Consider the following 20309-nt stretch of genomic DNA (forward strand, 5'->3'; position numbering starts at 1 on the left):
CCGCATTCGGGTTGGTTGCCTGTCGCGATGAGGGCTATCGCGAATGATTCGCCGCTAGAGGCGCTAGTGTAGCGTGAGGTCTCCGAAATGTCAAATCTCATAGTTTTTGAGTGAGCTAAGCGGGTTTATTTATAATAAGATTTTTTTTGTGAATATTTTGCATAACCTGAAATTAATTATGGCAATTATGCATTACGGGGCAATGAATGTCTGTGTTTTGAGACAGTTTTGTCTTTCGGAAACTTTTGTCCTCCCTTTTTTCCCAACAAAACGGGACTAAGCAACACTGTGGTTGCTGGATATTTTTATGGTACGGTTTTAAAGTGTTTTAAATATGATTTTAATCTAAACTTTGTTTTAACGCCCGTAATAACACTCTGAAAGCCACACTTAAAAACCTCACGCAACAGTGCGCCATCTAGTGAGACATAAAACGATAGCCCTCATTAACCGTTCACGTTATTCAATATTACATTGCTTTACTCCTTTTGTAGGCGCATTACATTGACAACAAGCCCAACAAACGTCGGTTACCCAGGTCAGGAACATAAATATTAATTAAATAGGCACGAACTAAGTCAAAGTAATGCGGCTAAGTTTAATCTTGTAAACTGAGTAGCAACCTTAGTTGTGGTCCAACCAGCTAAGCTATTATCCCGTATTATATTGGCTGTAGCACTAGGTACCTACTCTATAATTATGTTCCGAGAAAAATTATAGGAAATACCGCGTCGAATAGGGAGTCGATTAAGTGTGTTCTGTTTTAACCCTGTTTAAACTTATAGGACTTAACTATAAACGTCACTATATCTAGGTAGGTAAGTCCCGTTTTGAAAGGGACTGCGCGTCCCGCTCTCAGGTATCCTGTCCTAGTGTCCCGAAAAATAACTCGAGGGCGCGAAATTCAAAATGTCCCGATTTCAGAAAATATTAATGACGCACGTTATCGCTAGTAGAAAGTGTATTTTCTTTGATAAACAAGCTGTCGACAGTAAATAAAAGTTGATTGAAAATATTTGCATTTGCAAAAAAAATTGTGTCCAAAATCACTTTAAAAAAGTCAATGTCCCGTTTTTCGGTAACTAATACTGAGTTAAATAAAAGCTTGTAAAACTGGTCACGCTAGTCATTGCCGACAAAGTAAATGAGCAATTTTTGTGTATAAAGCAATTTTTGAGATTTTATAGCATATCAGTGCTCCTCTCTTCTTCCCTTACCGCCGCCATCCGCAACTAATATCATATTGCTGTCACTCATACTATAGAGCACTCCCCCAACGCTATTGTTGAAACTTAGTGATTCTTTTCTGTTTGTCAGTTGCCACTCGAAAATCTACCTGTGTGTGACTGCTAAACACCGTCCGTAGGCAGTACCTATAATACAACTAGTGTAGGTAATTTACACGTGATATTTAATTTTAGTTAAACGCGGGTGTCGAATCAGTGCGTGTAACTTCCTATTATTTAATCTGTGCCCATATTCAGAGGATATCCAAATCCCGCAACAAGTTCGAATTTCGAATATTGTACTTAGTATAAGCAGGGCTACTATGAAACTCGAAACTCGAAGTTCATGTCGTGCGGTCCCTCTGACACTTATACTATTTAATACGAGAGCGGAAAACGGTACGATACGAACTTCGAGTTTCGGGTTTCGTAGTAGCCCTGCAGAACTATGTCTGCCCAACGACCCACGAGCTCCCTGCGCCTGGTGGACCAGAAGCCCCGCCACCGCTCCGGTGCGGTAATATTCTTACAATTTCGATTTCGGTATCGTTACGTTACTGCCATGTTCATAATAGAATCCAACGTAGTAATGCTGGTCATTATCTGTAGTTTTGAACGGATAATGGAGGATTTACTATATATGCGTGTAGATAAATAAAATACCCAAATTGTTATTGGTGTGTCTACGTATTTGTAGGCTCTACAAATACCTACGTCTACGTCTACGTCTAGCTTGATTCTCTTGAACAGACCCTGAACTGATGATAGTGAGATCAACCTTTATTACAAACAAAAAAGTATTTTAAAAATCGAACTGAAAGCCGTCTTCGATCTTACTATAGGTCAAATCAGGAGATCAGGAAAAAAACGACACACAAAGTGGGAACTTAATTTTTAGTTTTATATTTAGTATAAGTTTTGTAAATAGTAAGTAGATAGTAGTTGTATTTTTTTAAAATTTTGTATATGTTATAAGTCTGTCGCACGATTAAATGTTTTATATGTATTTTGCCAGACAGACATTGCTAATATTATTAACATTCATTAAATAAAAATTCTCGCTAAAATAGTTATTTAAAATGAATAATTAATATTATACGCGCTTAATTTACTTATTTTTAAAATTTTTGTTTCTATTGCTGCTGTGAATATTAATTGTATTTAGACTAAGATTAATGACTTCTTGAAGGAAAATATAAATATTTGTACGCCTACTGGCAAACATATAGATTCCTGAATGTTATACTTTTAAAATCGATTATGCACATCTATGTCACAATATGCTTAGTTGTGTGTATTGTGTCTATGTTCCACAAATAAACGTATTCTATTCTATTCTAACTGCCTAGTTTTTCTAGTTGATTAAAAATAACTAGTAGGTACCTACAGTTAAACTGTTGTATGAAAACATTGTTCTATATTATTTTTCTATGAATGCCACTGTGTTATCTTAAATATTTAAGCAGATAAGTAAGTTATTCGCTAACCAATAACAACAAGCTTGCCTCATTGATAATACATAATACTTCAACCTATCAACCGAGTTTAATAACAAACGAGGCTCACACCATCGCATTAGCTTAATAGGCGTGGAGAGCATTACGTCTGCGAATATTAAATAATAGTTAATTAAAAAGAGTTGGCGAAACCAGAACAGAGAATAAAAGGTTAGTGGTTAGTTACTATTTAACTTTTAATTTTGGGTACTTTTTATGTCATTCATAATTTTTTCAATATGTTAGCAGTTCAAATTTCTGTTTAGCGAAAATATGTCTGTTTGGTACAAACTTTGTTTTGTATTGTAGAGACCAGGTAGGTACTTTTCTACAACTATTTCTAACCTAATCTTAGACTTTTAACTACTATCCTACAATTAATTTGTTTATACTAGCTCTAGGTACGTAAGTATATACGCGTGCGACTACTGATCATTATTCTCCAATTCTCATAATGGTTTTCTTTCATTGTTATATACTCGAAGTGATTAATTTCGTACATTCAAAAATATTTATTCTAATTAGTTTGCAGGTCACTTTATTATGAACCGTGATACCCGCGTTTATAGTTGTACCTTGATAGTTATGCGTAATAATTATAGATTCCCTTCCAATTCCGAAGTATATAAATGAGGAAAATCATAATCCTTCGTTTTGGCTTTACCGGTTGTCGAGGACCTAATGATAAAGATTATTTACTTAAATATTTGTGCACATGTGAACGATAGAAATGAGTAAGAACCGACCAAGTGTTGAATAAGCGAAAATGTCTTTTTTATTAATAGTTTTTTTGAAAGTAGACCACTTAACTATCGGCAGTAGGAAACTTAAAAAAGAGTAGATTTTAAAATCTACTCTTTTTACCCGAAAGCCCAAAGGAGGGTTATGTTTTTCGAGCGTATGTACTGATGTATATTTAATACTAGTTGTTGCTCGCGGCTCCGTCCGCGTAGAGTAAAAAATAGTTTTCCTACGTCCTATTCTCAGACCTACCGAATATACACAAAAAAATCATAACGTCAATCCGTTTCGGAGAACATTGGTCACCAACATTCGGACACGAGAATTTTATATATTAGAGATATGGCTTTAGAGACCTGTTCTAATTTAGAATCAATTTGCCTGATGATTGTTAATTCGGATAATTGTTTTTTTTATTATCTACATCGGCAACCACCTAGGCCACAATATAATTTTGTTTATAAGTTAATTCACAGTTACGACGAATTGTGCACCTCATTTGACTAAACTCTTCTGGAAGCTACGAATAATAATTTTCTACGAATTATTATTCGTAGTCTGGAAGTCTATGGGGGAGGCCTACGTCCAACAGAGGACAACTACGGCTGAGATGATGATGATGATTTGACTAAACCAAACATTACTTATTCTGTGACCAAACACCAAATACCATCACATAATTTTTACGTTTCGAAATATTTCAACAGTTTGCTTATTTCAGACGTAAGTACTTTATTTAAATATTAACGTACCTAATATTTTTTTATAGTATTAATTTCGCGCGCACTCGCACACTAAAAATTAATTAAGTTGTTTTTTTTCAATTGAATTGAGTTTTATATGTATTGGACACATTTGGACAATATTGAAGTCGCGTAGGTAAAAGTTTTTTTATTTATTTTTCGGATGTGAGACTTGCAGTTAAGGTTTCCCTATATCTACCTCTATGGTAACTTTTAAGAAAGAATTATCAGAAATACTCACAAGAGCCGTGTCCGTTCCCGCCTACACAGAGCAAGTATCGAAAACAATTTCAACTAGAGCCAGAGTCAAAACGTCCAAACTTTTAACCGGTTTTCTTACGAGTGATCTGTATACGAGCTCTATCACGTATCTTAGAACACAAAACAAAGAAAAGAAATGTACGAAGGTTCTGGTTCACTAATGCTAAGTATGGTAAAACAATGTACATAAGGCTTATACGGTATATTTAAGTATAATTTGGCTTGAAACGGGATTGAAGCCTGTATCTTGTAGTCAAATATTTAACCACATTAAGGCTAAACATGGCCGAAACTTGTGACTTTTTAGTTTTTTCGATTGCTGTATGTTCTTAGTAATAATAAGTATAGGTACAAACCATTTGCCAAATTAACGTAAGATACCTTGTTAACTACAGTCATCTGCAATAAATATCAGCCACAGCGGAGCGTGCAAAAATATCTGACAGGCCTTACCGGCCTTAAAAATAGAGTCGTAAGTATTATCAGATATTTATGCACGCTTGGTTGTGTCAGATATTGCTGCTGGTCTTTTGATTAAGTTAGTGTTTGGTTCCGCTCCACAGACCCATTTATAAGCCCTTGGCGTTATAGGGAGGCTTTGACTTTGAACATGAAATTACCGTGAGACGCACTCATATTAAATAATATTGTAACGGATCTCACGTCTTAAATCGAGTTTAGCTTGACATGTTTCGGGCTAATAGCCGCCGAGTCGCGTTGCACCTAGGAAGAAGGGCTACGAATTAGCCCGAAACATGTCGAGCTAAACCGATTTAAGACGTGAGTTATGGATTACAATATTATTTAAAAGGCTTTGACTTACCTTAAAAATTACACAGCGATAATCTTACTAATGGTTTCCTAATTTTTACTAAGCTTTTACTTATTTAGCTTGCTCTGTTTGCTTGTTTATTTATTTGGGTCAAATCTTGGAAGCTAACTTTGATCCACTTCTTGCGGTCTGGATGGCTTGAAATTTGGCATACTTGTGTAAATCTGGGGACAATCCAATAATCTGGCAGTAACATCGGTATTCCGGCTAGGATCGTCTCCGCCCGCAGGACGGAACTCCTCTCAACGGAACTCAACTCCACAACGGCATCGACTTGAAATTTGGTACGAAAATGTACTTTAGATGACAATGCAAGTACAGTCAACAAAAAGTACCTACAGTCAGTAAAAAAGCCTGTATTAAAAATGTAATTTTTAACAAAAAAAAATTTTTCTTCTGTTCTTAACAATTTTATATGGATGAACAAGGGATGAACGAAATTGAAACTAGTCGCCGTTGAGATTTTTGGCATCCATAGAGTCGTTTTAGCGTCAAAGCGTACAGTACAAAAATACCTACTCTTTACAATATATAAGTAAGAAGGATGTTCCTAATATTCCAGATGTACGTACTTCTCCTGGTGTTGGGGGTGGTATCCCCGACTATGACGCTGGACAATGGACTGGCGCTGACGCCGCCAATGGGCTGGCTCACTTGGCAACGGTATCGCTGCAAAGTCGACTGCAACACCTATCCTGATGATTGCATAAGGTATCAAGAAAAACCATTACCGTTTTAAAGGGACTTAGTTGGATGAAACCAAGCAAGCATTTCTTTATTCCCTAAGGTGCAGTGTAATTTATACAGTTTAAAATATCTAGTGACTTAGGGCTGTTGACAGATAAATGTGTTGTCGTCTTTGTTTATTCGGACAAAACAAACAGAGTCGGCATTACAGATATCTGTGACATAAAATTTACCAATGAGGTGGAATAGGCCTTTACGAGTCACAATAGTGGTTTAAAAAGATCGACGGGAAAAAATTAACAACTTCCTTATTTTAACAGTATGTTTTCCCCTCATGGGCCACCTTTGTTGCTTCAAGGCCTTTCATATCCGGCCCTTAGAATACTTAATAGACTACATAAATATATATTTTTTTTTATATCGAACAGCTTAATTTTGGCCGTAAACGCTTTAGCATTCCGATGTTCCCTTTCCAGTGAACAGTTAATAAGGCGAACCGCAGACATCATGGCCGAGGAAGGTTACCTCGAAGCTGGCTACAACTACATCGCCATCGACGACTGCTGGTTGGAGAAGCAGCGCAGTCCTGATGGCAAGCTGGTGGCTGATCGCGACCGCTTTCCTCATGGCATGAAACAACTTGCGAAATATGTGAGTTCTTCTAAGTTTAGCGTATTTAGCAAAGAGACAAAGTACCTACATAAGTGTAATCGTATGACTCGTGACGCACTCGGGTTTCTTTTCTCTCTTTCGATATTTTTTGGGCCGGGAAATCCTTTAAGTCACTATTTTAATAAATCCTTTGGATAATAAAGCTGAGTCCGCTAATTTCTCAATTTTTCGAAGACCTCTTAATTAATTAGTGTTTTTCATAAAGATGCAAACATGCAGTTCTATATTTTTTGAAAAATTATTGGTATTATTATTATTATCTAGGATAGCCAGAAGTCAAGGATTGATAATCAGGACATACAAAAATTTCCATTTTTTTCAGTAAAATCGCCTTGTTTTTGGTATTCGGAGCACTTTGACGATATATACTTCAAAATCTATGCAGTGTAGGTAGTTTGTAATCTAAATCATATAAATCTGGGCTTACTAAGTAAATTTTAATACCTACACATCAACATCCACTTGACTGTACTCTAGCAAATAAAGTATATTTTGATTTTGATTTTGATTTTTGTTTAGTCAAATGGATTTATTTCGTAGTCATATTTAGTACGTTATTAGATCTTTCATATTAATTCCAAGGAACCATATCGTCAGAAATAGGGAAAGCTAACGTCTGCACTGCAACACACCAGTGTTCTATACAGTTCTAGCTACTAACTATATTCAAGGCACTAAAGCGAGTTTTGTCATAAATCCAGGTACACCACAGGGGTTTGAAGTTTGGCATATACGAAGACTATGGCAACACCACGTGTGCACTGTACCCGGGAGTCATGGGTCACGAGCAGACAGATGTGGACACCCTACTTGGCTGGGATGTTGACTACATCAAGCTGGATGGCTGTGCTGCCACTCCTGACGATATGAAGACAGGTATCAATTTCATTTTGGAACCGAGAAAACCTATAAGCCTCAGTCCATGTGAGGTCATTATAAGATAAAGCATTTTTAGAGCCCTAATATTTGCGAGGCCCTCTGTTACTTTGGCTACACACTCCTTGTCGTGTGACTATTTTTCATTTTTATGTTTTATGGCCTCGTAAGGGGGTTTAGGGCAAATGCCCAAATTCGTCATTTCCTAGTAGAAAATTTTTCCATTTGCATATTTTTCTATTTTTTAATTTACACCAGATGTCGAAAATACAAACTGAGACATGGATGCACAGAAAAAACAGAAAAAGAGACCAGCGCTGGAATCGAACCCAGGTCCTCAGCAATCCGTGCTGCGTGCTATAACCCCTACACCACTGCTGGACAGGAATCTAGACACGAATTTTTCCTATGCATACATATCTCAGGTTGCTTATTTCTACTAAGCTACTTATGCAGCAGCACTAGCAACATCTATGTTCCCGCTCTCATCGAGAGACGTCACACTCTTTCGGAACCAACCGCTCACCCAGACAAGAGATGTCACTACTAAGCAATCAAATTATAATTGGTTTTTTGGAGTCTTTTTGTTTTTTTTATTTTAACTCCAAATTTGTTACTTTTACGGGTATCCCGTGAAACCATATCGAAAAGTAACAAATTTGGAGTTGAAATAAAAAAATACAAAAAGACTCCAAAAAAACAATCATACACCAGATGTATTTATACCTTAGGTACACGATTTTACCATTCGAAGATTTTCCTAAATGCTTTTTCCCCAATATACATTTTTTACCTAGGCTTATTTTCGCAATCGCGTTTTTTCCCAATTTTAAGTGACACAGTAACATAGGTAGGTTTAAGTTATGTTAAGTTTTCATTGGCCCGAAGGGCCAAAACTACACGAAAATAGGAGCTCCGCGTGAGCGGAAGCGGAGCGGGAGCGGAGCATTTAGGGAAATCTGCGAATGGAAAAATCATGTTAATACGTCTGGTGTAAATCAAGAATAGGAAAATGTGCGACTGGAAATTTTGCTACCTACTAGGAAAAGACGATTTTGGGAAAATGTCCTTACCACTAGCTCGCTGCAATGTGGCGTTGTTAGCGTAATAAGTCCCGTTTGTGGAGTCACGAGTGAAAATCATGAAAGTTTAATCATCATTTTTACGCACAATATAACGATTTCAGGGTATCCTGAATTTGGCAAGATGTTGAACGCCTCTGGTCGTCCCGTGCTCTACTCCTGCAGTTGGCCGGCTTATCTTGAGGATGCGAGCATAATGGTATCTCCAGAGCAATAATTAACTTGACTTATTCCAATTATTTAATATCTCATCATCCCAGCCTATATACGTCCCACAAGCCAAGTTCTCCAACCTAACCAAAACTTGTTGGCTGGCTGGTGGGCCTACAGGCAGCCTGCAGACTGAGGGGACCCTCATTTAATTTGGCAGTTTGAAAAAAACGCATCTAAACCATTTTCAATGATCTCTACAGCCAGACTACGGTGCCATTGCTGAGCACTGCAACTTGTGGCGCAATTGGGACGACATCGATGACTCCTGGGCCTCGGTGTCGAAGATCATGAACTGGTTTGGAGACAATCAGCAGAGAATACAGCAGTACGCGGGTCCTGGTCATTGGAATGATCCTGACATGGTGAGCATCGATACCAGGAATTATGAATGAACTGATACTCTTGGACTAGTATAGCTAGCGGCGAGGGGTCGTTTATTGTGGCGTTCTAAGGGCGAGGCCTTTGTTCAACAGTGAAACGTCTATTGGCTGATAATTATAATGATGATGGTATTTGTAAAACTGAATGAATTGTGACTCTTTAGGCATATTCGACGGTGGCGTAGCATTAATCCATCACCTAACATCCATCACCCGATTCATACAAGTAGGTATTTTGGGATATGCTTAAGAGTTTCATGTGACTCGTTTTAAAGGAAACTTTATCCTAATTTCTTTAGCTGAACTCAAGTTTTAGAGCATAAGTAGAGAAGTATAACTAACCTAACCTAACAATAAAGTGGACTTAGGGTAGTGAGTTTAAGTATAGTGAAGTTGTTACAGTTTCGTGTCCAAAATGTCCAAACGACGCACAACTGCTATCGATCCACTGCTCGGCAACATGGCGGTTAAACCGTTGAAGCTACAGTATTCTTAAATATTTGAAATATTTTTCTAGCTAGTTATCGGCAATTACGGTCTGTCGTTAGACCAGGCGCGCGCGCAGATGGCGGTGTGGGCGGTGCTGGCTGCGCCGTTGCTGATGAGTGCGGACCTCGCCCGCATGAGGCCCGAGTTCAAGGAGATCCTGCTCAATAGAGACATCATTGCTGTCAACCAGGATAGCTTGGGAAAACAGGGGCTGCGGGTTTCTATGAAGGTTAGCCTATATCCTACATACAACCAGAAACACAAACATGTTTTTTATTACAAGCTTTTATTTATTTTCATTTGTCCCATTGTCTGTCTGTAGTCAAATCTTGCAAGGTTCCAACTTCCAGTGGTCGGATTGACCTGAAATTTCGCATACTTATGTAAATTGCGTGACAATACAATAATCTGGTAGTGACATCCTGGTAGTACGGCCAGGATCGTCTCCGCAGGACGGAACTCGTCAACGGTTAATGGCATCGACTTGAAATTTGGTAGGCATATGTAGTTCGAGGGTCGAATGATCACCCGCCCAAGCAGAGTCTCCGTTGGCAATCTACTGGCAGAAGACGGCCAGGACATCCTCGGACCACGTGGAGGCGATCAGTTGAGAAGTCTTTACTTCACTCCATAGACGTCTCCGGTCATTGAGTTCGCTCTCTTACATCAATAATGCGTCCACAAATTCACTTTCATTCCCACAGACGTTTGTGTGATTAATTTATTTCATTTCGTCAACCTCAACAGGCAAAGCAACATGTGTGGACGCGTGAGTTGTCAGGCGATTCCTACGCCGTGGCGATCGTGAACCACATCGAAGGTGGCCCGCCGCAATTCAGCAGTTTGACTTTTAGTGAAATGGCTGTACCGGCGCGGTCGTACACAGTTCAGGTATATCAGCCCTCTTCCTTTGTTACCTATATTTAAATAGTAAAATGAAGCTTTTATGGCGCGAAAAACCAGCGCAGGTAGCTCTAGCGCCAGCAGGGCTACTACGAAATTTGAAAATCGAAGTTCGTATCGTCCGTCCGTCTCACTCTCAAGCGTCGGTGGGACGATACGATACGAACTTCCATTTTCGAATTTCGCATCGTACTATCCCTCTCACTCTCGTATTAAAATGTGTGTAGACAATTTCGCTTTACCTTGATCAAGGGCTAGAGCTTGGTGCTGCGAAAAACTTTTGTCTTTACCTCTATAATCCCGCGGTTATAAGGGGCTGAGGTTGAGGATATTGTTCGTTAATTTTATTATAATACTTGAGAATCTAAGGTTCGAGGAAAAGTCCGTCATTTGAGTGCATGACATTGGCAATATAGGACCCATTATGGGTTCAAAAAGTGTATTCATAGTTAAAATATATTTCATTCAAGAATATAATAAGTTATGTATCTTCTCAAAGTCAAAGTTAAAATACCCATATTTATTAAATTTAGGCTGTGAGAAGCGCTTCTGAATGTAAAAAAAACTCTACCACCGGTTGGGAAAACCTCTGTTGAGAGGAATCTGGCACGAAACAGGGAAGTTATGATAAATAGCGAGGATCGGATAAACGCCCGTCATTTTCATGCACTTCCAAAAGTGGGCAGAATACTGGTTGGGTGGCCGGCAGCCCAATTCAACGCTCTTGAGCCTATACCCATGCGGTGCTATCGTTGCATGGGTACTGGCCACACAAGGGCACTCTCCCCATCCCCAGTAGACAGAGGTGACTTATGCTTCCGATGCTCTAAATCGGGGGTAGCTCTAATCTACCTCTCTTTTTTTTGTTTCAGGATTTGTATCACGAAGAAGAGGATTGGATTTTATTTGCTAACCAAAATTTTACAACTAGGGTAAATCCAACAGGTAAGTGGGATTGTGTAGAAAAATACGTATGCTTTTTATTATTTTCTCGTATATAAAAGTCATTTATTAGAACAAATTAGGTACTCTATAATTATTATTGACACTATTTTGGTTGGTAACGTCAGAGTTTAATCTAGTTCTGCCACACCAATGCTTATTTAAAAAAAAACTGTGTGCGTATGTTGAGCACCAGCATTATTTTATTTTTTGCTGAAGTGGTAAAAACTCGTTCCTTCTTAAAAAACAATGACACTCAAGGATGACACTTATTGCCACGGAATAGCGTTATATGTCAGATTACAGGTCCGAATCGAATTCCGTAGGCTATTAATATACCTCCATCCCAGCCTATATACGTCCAGTTCCCACTGCAGGGCACAGGCCTCCTCTCGGAATGAGAGGGCTTGGGCAGTAGTTCCCACGCGGGCCCAGTGCAGATTGGGAACTTCACACACACCGTTGAATTGCTTCGCAGGTTTGTTGTGCAGGTTTCCTCACGATGTTTTCCTTCACCGTAAACCCCCCCGTAAATACCTACCTACGCCTAAATTCAATTGTAAAGAATTCTCATCCTCATAGAATAAAGTACAACTTGGACCGTCTACGTCATAGTTTTCAAAGTCAAACGAAGGTCATTGTTTATTTTTATGTAATAGATTCACGACTTAAAAAGCATTTATCACGAATTAAGATTGGTTTTCGGAATCTTTTTGTATTTTTATTTCAATTCCAAATTTTTACTTTTACGACCTGGACCTGGGTTCGATTCCCAGTGATGGTCTTAATTTTCTGGTTTTTCTGTGCATCTATATTTCAGTTTGTATTTTCAATTTATCACGAAATTTCCGAAAAATTCCCGTGATCGCTAACTTCGTCAATTAACTTTATTTAATGTAATAGCTTTTCGTTTGGCAGACGGTTCACCTGATGATAAGTGATTACCGTCGCCCATGGACATCCGCAGCACTATCAGGACTGCAGATGGGTTGCCGGCCTTACATCGAAAAATCATCCGTGTCATACCGTGCCATATATACATATACCATACACATTTATAATATTAGTATGATTATTTAATTATTTTTATAATTTATATTGATAATGTAAGTATTGAATACACACACACCCCAATGTCAACGGTTTAATACATATGTTTTTTTATAGAGAAAATACAAAATATCTATAGGACTAAAACTAGTATTTAATTATTTTTGTTTTTTCAGGTGTGAAGTTCTATCAATTTGTGCCATTACCTTCCGAAGAAAGAACAAGGAAATCTAATATTAACTTAAATGTCCAAAATGAATTAGACAGAAAGTATGTCGTCGAAATCGTTATATAAATTCAAATAAGATTGCTGAGGTATTCTTCTATTCTTAGTATTATTTTAATTTTATGTAATTGGGTGAAGTCTTTGAGTATATAAATAGATAAATACTCAAAGGGTGAAGTATTTATACTGTACAACTTTTTAAAGCTGTACAGTCGATTTCAAAAGATATCTTTATATTTTAGTACTTAGTCACTGTAAGCCTTCTAGCAATTTTATATACAAGTTTAATTACTAGTTGACAGCGACAAGGTAATAAGGTGTTTAGTAAACATTTATATTTGACCTGAACTGTACCATGTTAATCGTACAATATGAATCTCTGGAAAAAGTTCCGCTGTGTTGTGACAAAAAAATTACCCATTCCGCAACTTAGATCACTCCCTATAGATCCAATCGATAGATCTCAGGTATAGATCTAGTGACTATATTTTTATTTTTAAAACAGTTTATAAGTGCTATGTAAAATAATTATTTATATAATATGTATATGGAGATTAAACAGAGAAAGCAATAGCGTGCGACGTCGCACGCCAGTAGAACCATAACGACTGTTTATAGAAGAGCGTTTTTAGAAAGAGACGAAATGTAGGTAGATATTTTCATAATCATTTAGTATATGGCAAATTCAGGAGTTGTAAAATATCCTATTCCTGGCGCACAACACAACGGAATGTTTCACACACTTTTAACTACCTACCGGTTTTAAACGTCCAACTTTTTGACTTCTACCCAAGTATTATTTTGTAAGCTAACTATGCTGACAGCCGTTTTGGCTCTCTGTGCCATGGTCATTTCTATTTTTATTTTTCGTTATTTTAATAAAAATCAATGACAAGAGCGTAATCTGTTTTATTGTAAAATATATTTTAACATTTTTTTAAAACAAGCTTCTCTTGCTTTTCCTTTTTGTACAATAAAGAGTATAAACTAACAAACAAAATACTTAGGTACTTTTATTGTCTATAAACTGCAACACCTCGTAAATATATTACGAGTGATAAGTAACCCATACATACGTATGTACAGTCACCTGCATAAATACCTGCCCAATGAGGGCTATCGCGTATGAATTCGGCGCTAGAGGCGCTAGTGTAGCGAGAGGTCTCCGAAATGTCAAATGTCGCTATATTTGGGTGAGCTACGCAGGTTTTTTTTTGCCTTTCGGAAAACTTTGTCCTCCCTTTTTTCCGAACAAAACGGGACTACCTACGCAACATTGTGACAGGCTCGATATTTTTATGGCACTGTTTTAAGGTATTAAATATGATTTAAATGTAAATTTTGTTTTCACGCCCGTAATAACAAACCAACCACTATACTTCAGGCAGGACCTTTATCTACAGTGGCGCCAACTTGGTGAGCGCGAAAACGGTAGCCCTCATTGATCACCAATCAATCAATGATGACCAATCAATCGAAAATGTTAATCGCTCACACACATTATGTCTGTCACCTGCATTAATATTAGCCACAGTGGATACGATTTTCTAAGTTTTTAGGATACTAACTGGACTACTAAGTAAGTTTTGATTCCCTGGCAATTTGCGTGGAACAGCTTTTTTAATTGCGTCGATATAGAATTTTCAGTTATTCACTGCTCCAAAGAGTAGCAGTCCTGGGGGGCAACTACTAAATTCGAATTTTGCACTTCGTAGTAGGTACAGGGCCTGGTATTTGCATGATATTAATGTCAGCTTGATATCTTTATGTGTTCTTGAGAAAAAGTGTCTTGACACAAAGACGGACGGGTAACAAAGTGATCCAAAAGGATTCCGTGACTTTTAAGTAGGTAAGTATTTCATTAATCAATGTGACCATTAACAGGTACACTAATTTATTACGCAACTAGATTCGTAGGGTATAGAAATGAAATAAATATTTTGAAAAAATCCATTGAAAATCCCATTCCGACAAAGGGCTATATAAATAGCTATTGCGTGGGTTAGATATTCCTTTTTGGTTCGTATATCTTAGATCAGCTGGCAAGTAGGTAAACATCAACGAGTAAAGGTAAATCTATTGTATTGTCAATAAGACCAATATCTTAAAATTAATTATTTATACAAGTGTTATAGTATTACGAATAATGTCTTTTAATAGATACACCAAAGATACACCACCACCATGTGCGTATTCGTCCATAGGAGTTTGGAATTAAGAATTGGATATTTTTGGTTACGTAATTAATTAATTAAAAGTGTCCGTTTCGTAAAATGTACTTAAGTATTTGTGATTGTTAATTTCTGCTTGCCCAGTTCCATAAAAATAAAAACACTGAATTTAGGATACATGCAAAAAGTTAGGGGTACATACTACTTATAGAAAACCGGGGGACTTAGACACTTTTGTAAAAAAAAATGATATCGCATAATCTTGTTTGACCTAACACCCTGTGTGGTATGAGTTGGGGTCGCAGTTCTACCTAATCTAATTTGTTGGAACCAGCTTGTTTCTTTGTAAGGTCACAGTTTTTACCTAACCTACTTTTCTGCTAGTAATTCGTTTAGATCTGTGTGAGGTTTTTCTTGAGAAAAAAGTGAGACGGTTTCGCTATGTGAAATTATGCGAAATGAGTCCACCCTTAAACCCCAAGCTCATTTTATGCGTAGTAAATATTCTGCTAAAGAAGTTTATGCGATGCTGTAAGTGAGTTTCGGGCAAACAAGATTATCTGCGCAATGACAGAGAACTCGCTGGCCGATTTGCTGTCTACTGGCAGTCCAATCCACGGCCATTTTACCATCGTCCGTGTCCAATGTTACCCAGATGTCCACAATTCTCCTAACATTGGGGGTGGTATTTCCAATCCTGGCGTTGGACAACGGACTGGCCGTGACGCCGCCCATGGGCTGGCTCACCTGGGCGGGATTTGAATGTATTACTAATTGCAAAAAATATCCCGATAGGTGTATAAGTTATGTTGTCAGTGAGAAATGCGATGACATCGAGATTAAGAATAAGAATAGTTTATTTGTCAAACAGGTACAGATGTAGATGATAAATTTTATTACTACTACTTAAAGTCTTTTTTTTAAGTCGCTTCTCTCTTTTGAGCCTTCATGACGACTATCCTCACTCTGCCAAGAATGATAGCGACTTAGAAGAAGAAAGAATCATCTTCTCCTAAGTTGCTAAACTCTTGACAGAGTGGTCGTGGCGTGGTCGTTTGTTGAAAATTGGTAGCCAGGCGAGCCTTCATGACGACTATCCTCACTCTACCAAGAATGTTAGTGACTTAGAAGAAGAAAGAATCATCTTCTTCTAAGTTGCTAAGCTCTTGACAAAGTGGTCGTGGCGTGGTCGTGGCGTGGTAGTCTGTTAGGGATTGGTAGTGAGCCTTCACGATGATGGTATTTCTTGAGAAAATTACGTGGTGGTTTTCCCATGTCTGCCACGCCGCGTGTTTGGAGTTCGGAGTTCGGATATAGGTAGAGTCATTCACGATGACGCGTGCTGTGCTTCTTAATACAATTTCATTAATGTCTAATTTTGACAAAATCACGCGTCTTCGTGGATGGCACTAAGTATAGGTGCAGTTACTGTACCAGTGAGATATACCTACCAAAATAACTCTTTCCCAGTGTAAATCTGATAAAGCGAACTGCTGACTTAATGGTCAGTGAGGGCTTCCTCGAAGCTCGCTACAACTACATCGGCATCGATGACTGCTGGATGGAGATGAATCGCACTGATGACGGCAAGCTGCAGGCAAACAAGGAACGATTCCCCGGCGGTATGAAGGCGCTCGCGGGCTATGTAGGTTCACGGCTAGATTACGTCCTGTAGGCAAATCGACATTTTAGGGCTCCGTAGTCAAATAGGAACCCTTATGTCTGTCCGTCTGTCTGTCCGCGGTTAAGCTTAGAGACCATTAGTACTAGAAAGCTGTAGGTAATTTGACATGAATATACATATCAGTCACGCTGATAAAGTGGTACAATAAAAAAAAGTAAAAAAAATTTTTTAGGGTACCTCCCATAGGCGTAAAGTGGGGGTGATTTTTTTTTCTTAACTAACCCTATATTGTGGAGTATCGTTGGATAGGTCTTTTAAAACCATTGGGGGCCTGCTAAGACAATTTTTCTATCCAGACATCTGTTTGCGAAATATTCAACTTTAAAGTGCAAATTTTCATTGAAATCGAGCGCCCCACCCGCGCGCGCCTCTAAAATCTAAACTGTTGAGAGGAAAAATTTGAAAAAAATCAGAATGGTATAAATATATCAAATTTACAAGGAAAATTATAGCGGCTAAGATTGCTTGAGAATTATTAGAAATTTAAGAGTAAATAAACACTTGGAAGATTCAGTACACAATACGAAATCCTTAGAAAAATATTATTTGATTTTTTCGTAATGGCTACGGAACCCTATCCTGGGCGCTCTTGGCCGGTTTTTTTTTATTGAGAGAGGAAGGCAAACGAGCATGCGGCTCATCTGATGGGAAAATGATCACCACCACCCATGAGTATCAACCAAGGAGAGTCACTGGGCTGATGCCGGAAAGTTTTTTTGAAAGCCCCAATCCGATGTCATAGTTGTCTGGAAACTCTGCTGACGGAAGAGGTCTAGTAAAATAGAAAAACTTCAGTCGGCTAAAACGGAACTCTATTATATGTAGGATCAAGGTAGGATCACTTTATTGTCTGTCAAGACGTCATTAAAGTACCAAGCCGAAATTATAATCAAACTAACTAGGTGAGAGGGTATTATATATGTTGGGGACCAAGTGATAAATTGGTATGCATAATGACCAATATGAGATAGCAATTTGATAAAAACTATTCATTTAATTATGTTGAGAGGGCTGAATTATGTCAGCGCAGGTTATTTCCTCGTAAACTGTATATCCACTGTTTATTTATCATCAAATAATGGTGGCAATCTGCCTTAGATTACACGTACAAACTAGATTAATGTCACATTTTAATTTGCATGTTGACAGTTGTCAAAATATCAAACAGTGTTGCATGCATACAAATTAATAAATTACATTATTATACGTACTCGTACTGTCTATCCCCTATTGGTAAAGTAATCACATTACATTTATTTAATATCTATCAAAATCTGTAAAGTAAGTTATTCTTTGTATTGAAAAGTATGAGACTTACACGTTTCCTAACCAACCGTCGCCGTGGCGTGTCATGTTTGCGCTTGACATTCCGTTCCTGACACGTTCCTATTACGGTCATGGCATGATACGGTGTAGTGGGTGGCTAAACATCTCGTGTCATTATGGCTTGTTTTAGTCCCTTGTTGAACAATCTACTATTTTTTTTTTCAGATCTCGTTTTCCTCAAACTGATACCAAAATAGTAGACGGTTGGCATATACGAACGAAATAAATAAAGAAGTCTTTTTATAACCTTTTTATACAAAAATACGGTACAAATCGGATGATTGACCTAAATAAAAGAAAGTAATAAGTGGTAGTTTTATTTCCATTTGAAACCAATTACGTTCGAAGAAAACGAAGTACACGCGAAGCGGAAGTGGGTCAAATGATGCATCGATCTACAGACATTAAAATGCAGTTGAAGAAACACAGAGCGAAGATAAGAAATGAATTAGGTACTAACAGCAGGGCCTAATTTAGAGCAGCTGGCAACAAAGGATTGTGTGCCCCTAACCTAAGGTTTTTTTTTGTTTTTTAGATCTCTACTTATTATGTGGGTTTTCCCTTGTGGAGGGGAAGTGGCTGTAGCCCATACAAAGACAATAACAGCCACTGCTTCGTGACCTATTCATAAAATCGAACGCACCTCTCACTCTCGTATTAAGTAGTATAATTGTCAGAGACGGAACGACACTAACTCGATTTTCGAATTTCATAGTAGCCCCGCTGACATTCGTGATCGCATGCACCATCCCTTTCTACCCTCTTCTTATACCGTGTGATAGAAAGAATTAGCGAAAACGATTGTGATTCCAAGTGTGTTAGACAAGGCCTCAGGATATCTTCCCCTAAACGAATCCTAATTAATAGCTCGCTAATAACAACCTGCTGGAAAAAAAAACTAATTTGATTTTAAGCTTAGAGTTATCGACTACGTCGGGATTTACTTTTTCGAGTAAGTGGCTACTTAATCAGTCAAGGCAAAACATCAGCTGGAAGACGTCCACTGCTGGACAAAGGCCCTTGCCACATGAATGACAACTCGTCACTTGCATCCGCCGGTTGCCCACAACTCTCATGATGTCCTCAGTCCACCTAGTGGGAGGCCTGCCAATGCTTCAAGGCAAAACGCTTTATTATATTTTTTTGAGAAACATTTTGCATTTTATTGACGTACCTTTAATGTTTTTATTACACACGTATTTAAATGACCTTCTTAAGCGACGCCATGGTGTTCGTGATATGGAACTCCCTCGCGATAAATATTGTAGGACTCCTTGCTTTGACAGACATTGTAACATTTAAAAGGAAAGGAGGAGGAGGATTTTTTGAAGTGCCAAAATGCTGAAATTAAATTTTCGAATAAGAACTTAAGTAGTTTTTTTTTAGTTAGGTCATATAATTGACCAAAATACTCATCGAGACTGTAAAAGGGTCTCGTAGCCAAATAACTTTTAAGATTCTTTGAGAATATTCTCAGGTCTTCAGTCTCGTGAATATTATCTGGTAGGAGGTTAAATACTTTAATGGCTATATAATTGATGCTTTTTCGGAACAGAACAAAATTCGACCGTGGTGGTAGTGTATATAATGATTTCGTCTTAACGAGTAACTTTGAGTTTGACCAACCAATTTGTATGAGCTTTTATTTTTATAAACATGTCTGGCAATTTGGTAAATGTACAATCCAATGACAGTACTAATACCGTGCATCGTGAATAGATGTCTGTGTGTAGAAGGAAAACATTTTTCTATAATTCTAATGCACTTTTTTGTATAAGTAGTATTTTGTTTACACTAGTACTATTTCCCCACACTTCAATAGCATATTTGATAAGGCTTTCTACGTATGAAAAATAAATCATTTTAAGTGTATTCACATCAACAACTTTTGCCATACTTAGTTTTCATTGAGTAACAGGCTTTTGCGAGTTTTTTGGAGATGTAGTGTATGTGATTATGCCACTTCAAGTGTGTATCTAACTATGGAGTATGGCATGGGCCCAGAAAACGAGTGGAATCTGTTTTATTTATTGGTAAATCCAAGATAACATCACCAGAGCTCTCCGCTCTTCTGAAAAACATTTAAAAAACTTTTATCATAATTTCACTTTAAACCATTTGCTTCAAACTAATTACACATATTATTCCAATGAGGGCTATCGTTTTTTGTCTCACTAGATGGCACACTGTTGCGTGAGGTTTTTAAGTATGGCTTTCAAAGTCTGTTATTACGGGCGTGAAAACAAAGTTTAGATTAAAATCATATTTAATACACCTTAAAACCGTATCATAAAAATATCGAGCATGCC

The 20309-nt window shown here is 37.8% G+C and overlaps 1 protein-coding gene across 4 annotated transcripts in view; it reads left to right on the forward strand.

The window, feature by feature from the left end:
* Positions 1 to 514: 514 nt before the first annotated feature.
* LOC141434868 (alpha-N-acetylgalactosaminidase-like) overlaps positions 515 to 20309 on the forward strand; it is a 544783-nt gene continuing 524988 nt past the window's right edge. Inside the window, exons 1-10 of one of the 4 annotated variants that reach the window (XM_074097348.1) lie at positions 515 to 538; positions 5862 to 6010; positions 6463 to 6637; positions 7360 to 7534; positions 8721 to 8815; positions 9030 to 9191; positions 9727 to 9927; positions 10446 to 10589; positions 11474 to 11546; positions 12770 to 13717. In XM_074097348.1, the coding sequence (XP_073953449.1) occupies positions 5862 to 6010; positions 6463 to 6637; positions 7360 to 7534; positions 8721 to 8815; positions 9030 to 9191; positions 9727 to 9927; positions 10446 to 10589; positions 11474 to 11546; positions 12770 to 12888 (1293 nt within the window). In that variant the 5' untranslated portion in view covers positions 515 to 538 and the 3' untranslated portion in view covers positions 12889 to 13717. Of the gene's footprint in view, positions 539 to 2640; positions 2894 to 5828; positions 6011 to 6462; positions 6638 to 7359; positions 7535 to 8720; positions 8816 to 9029; positions 9192 to 9726; positions 9928 to 10445; positions 10590 to 11473; positions 11547 to 12769; positions 13718 to 20309 lie in introns of those variants that run through there. The other 3 variants (XM_074097347.1, XR_012452101.1, XM_074097346.1) reach the window with 3 other exon arrangements.

This window comes from Choristoneura fumiferana, chromosome 14 (genome assembly GCF_025370935.1).
Source record: "Choristoneura fumiferana chromosome 14, NRCan_CFum_1, whole genome shotgun sequence".
In the NCBI taxonomy this organism is placed as follows: Eukaryota; Metazoa; Arthropoda; class Insecta; order Lepidoptera; family Tortricidae; genus Choristoneura; species Choristoneura fumiferana.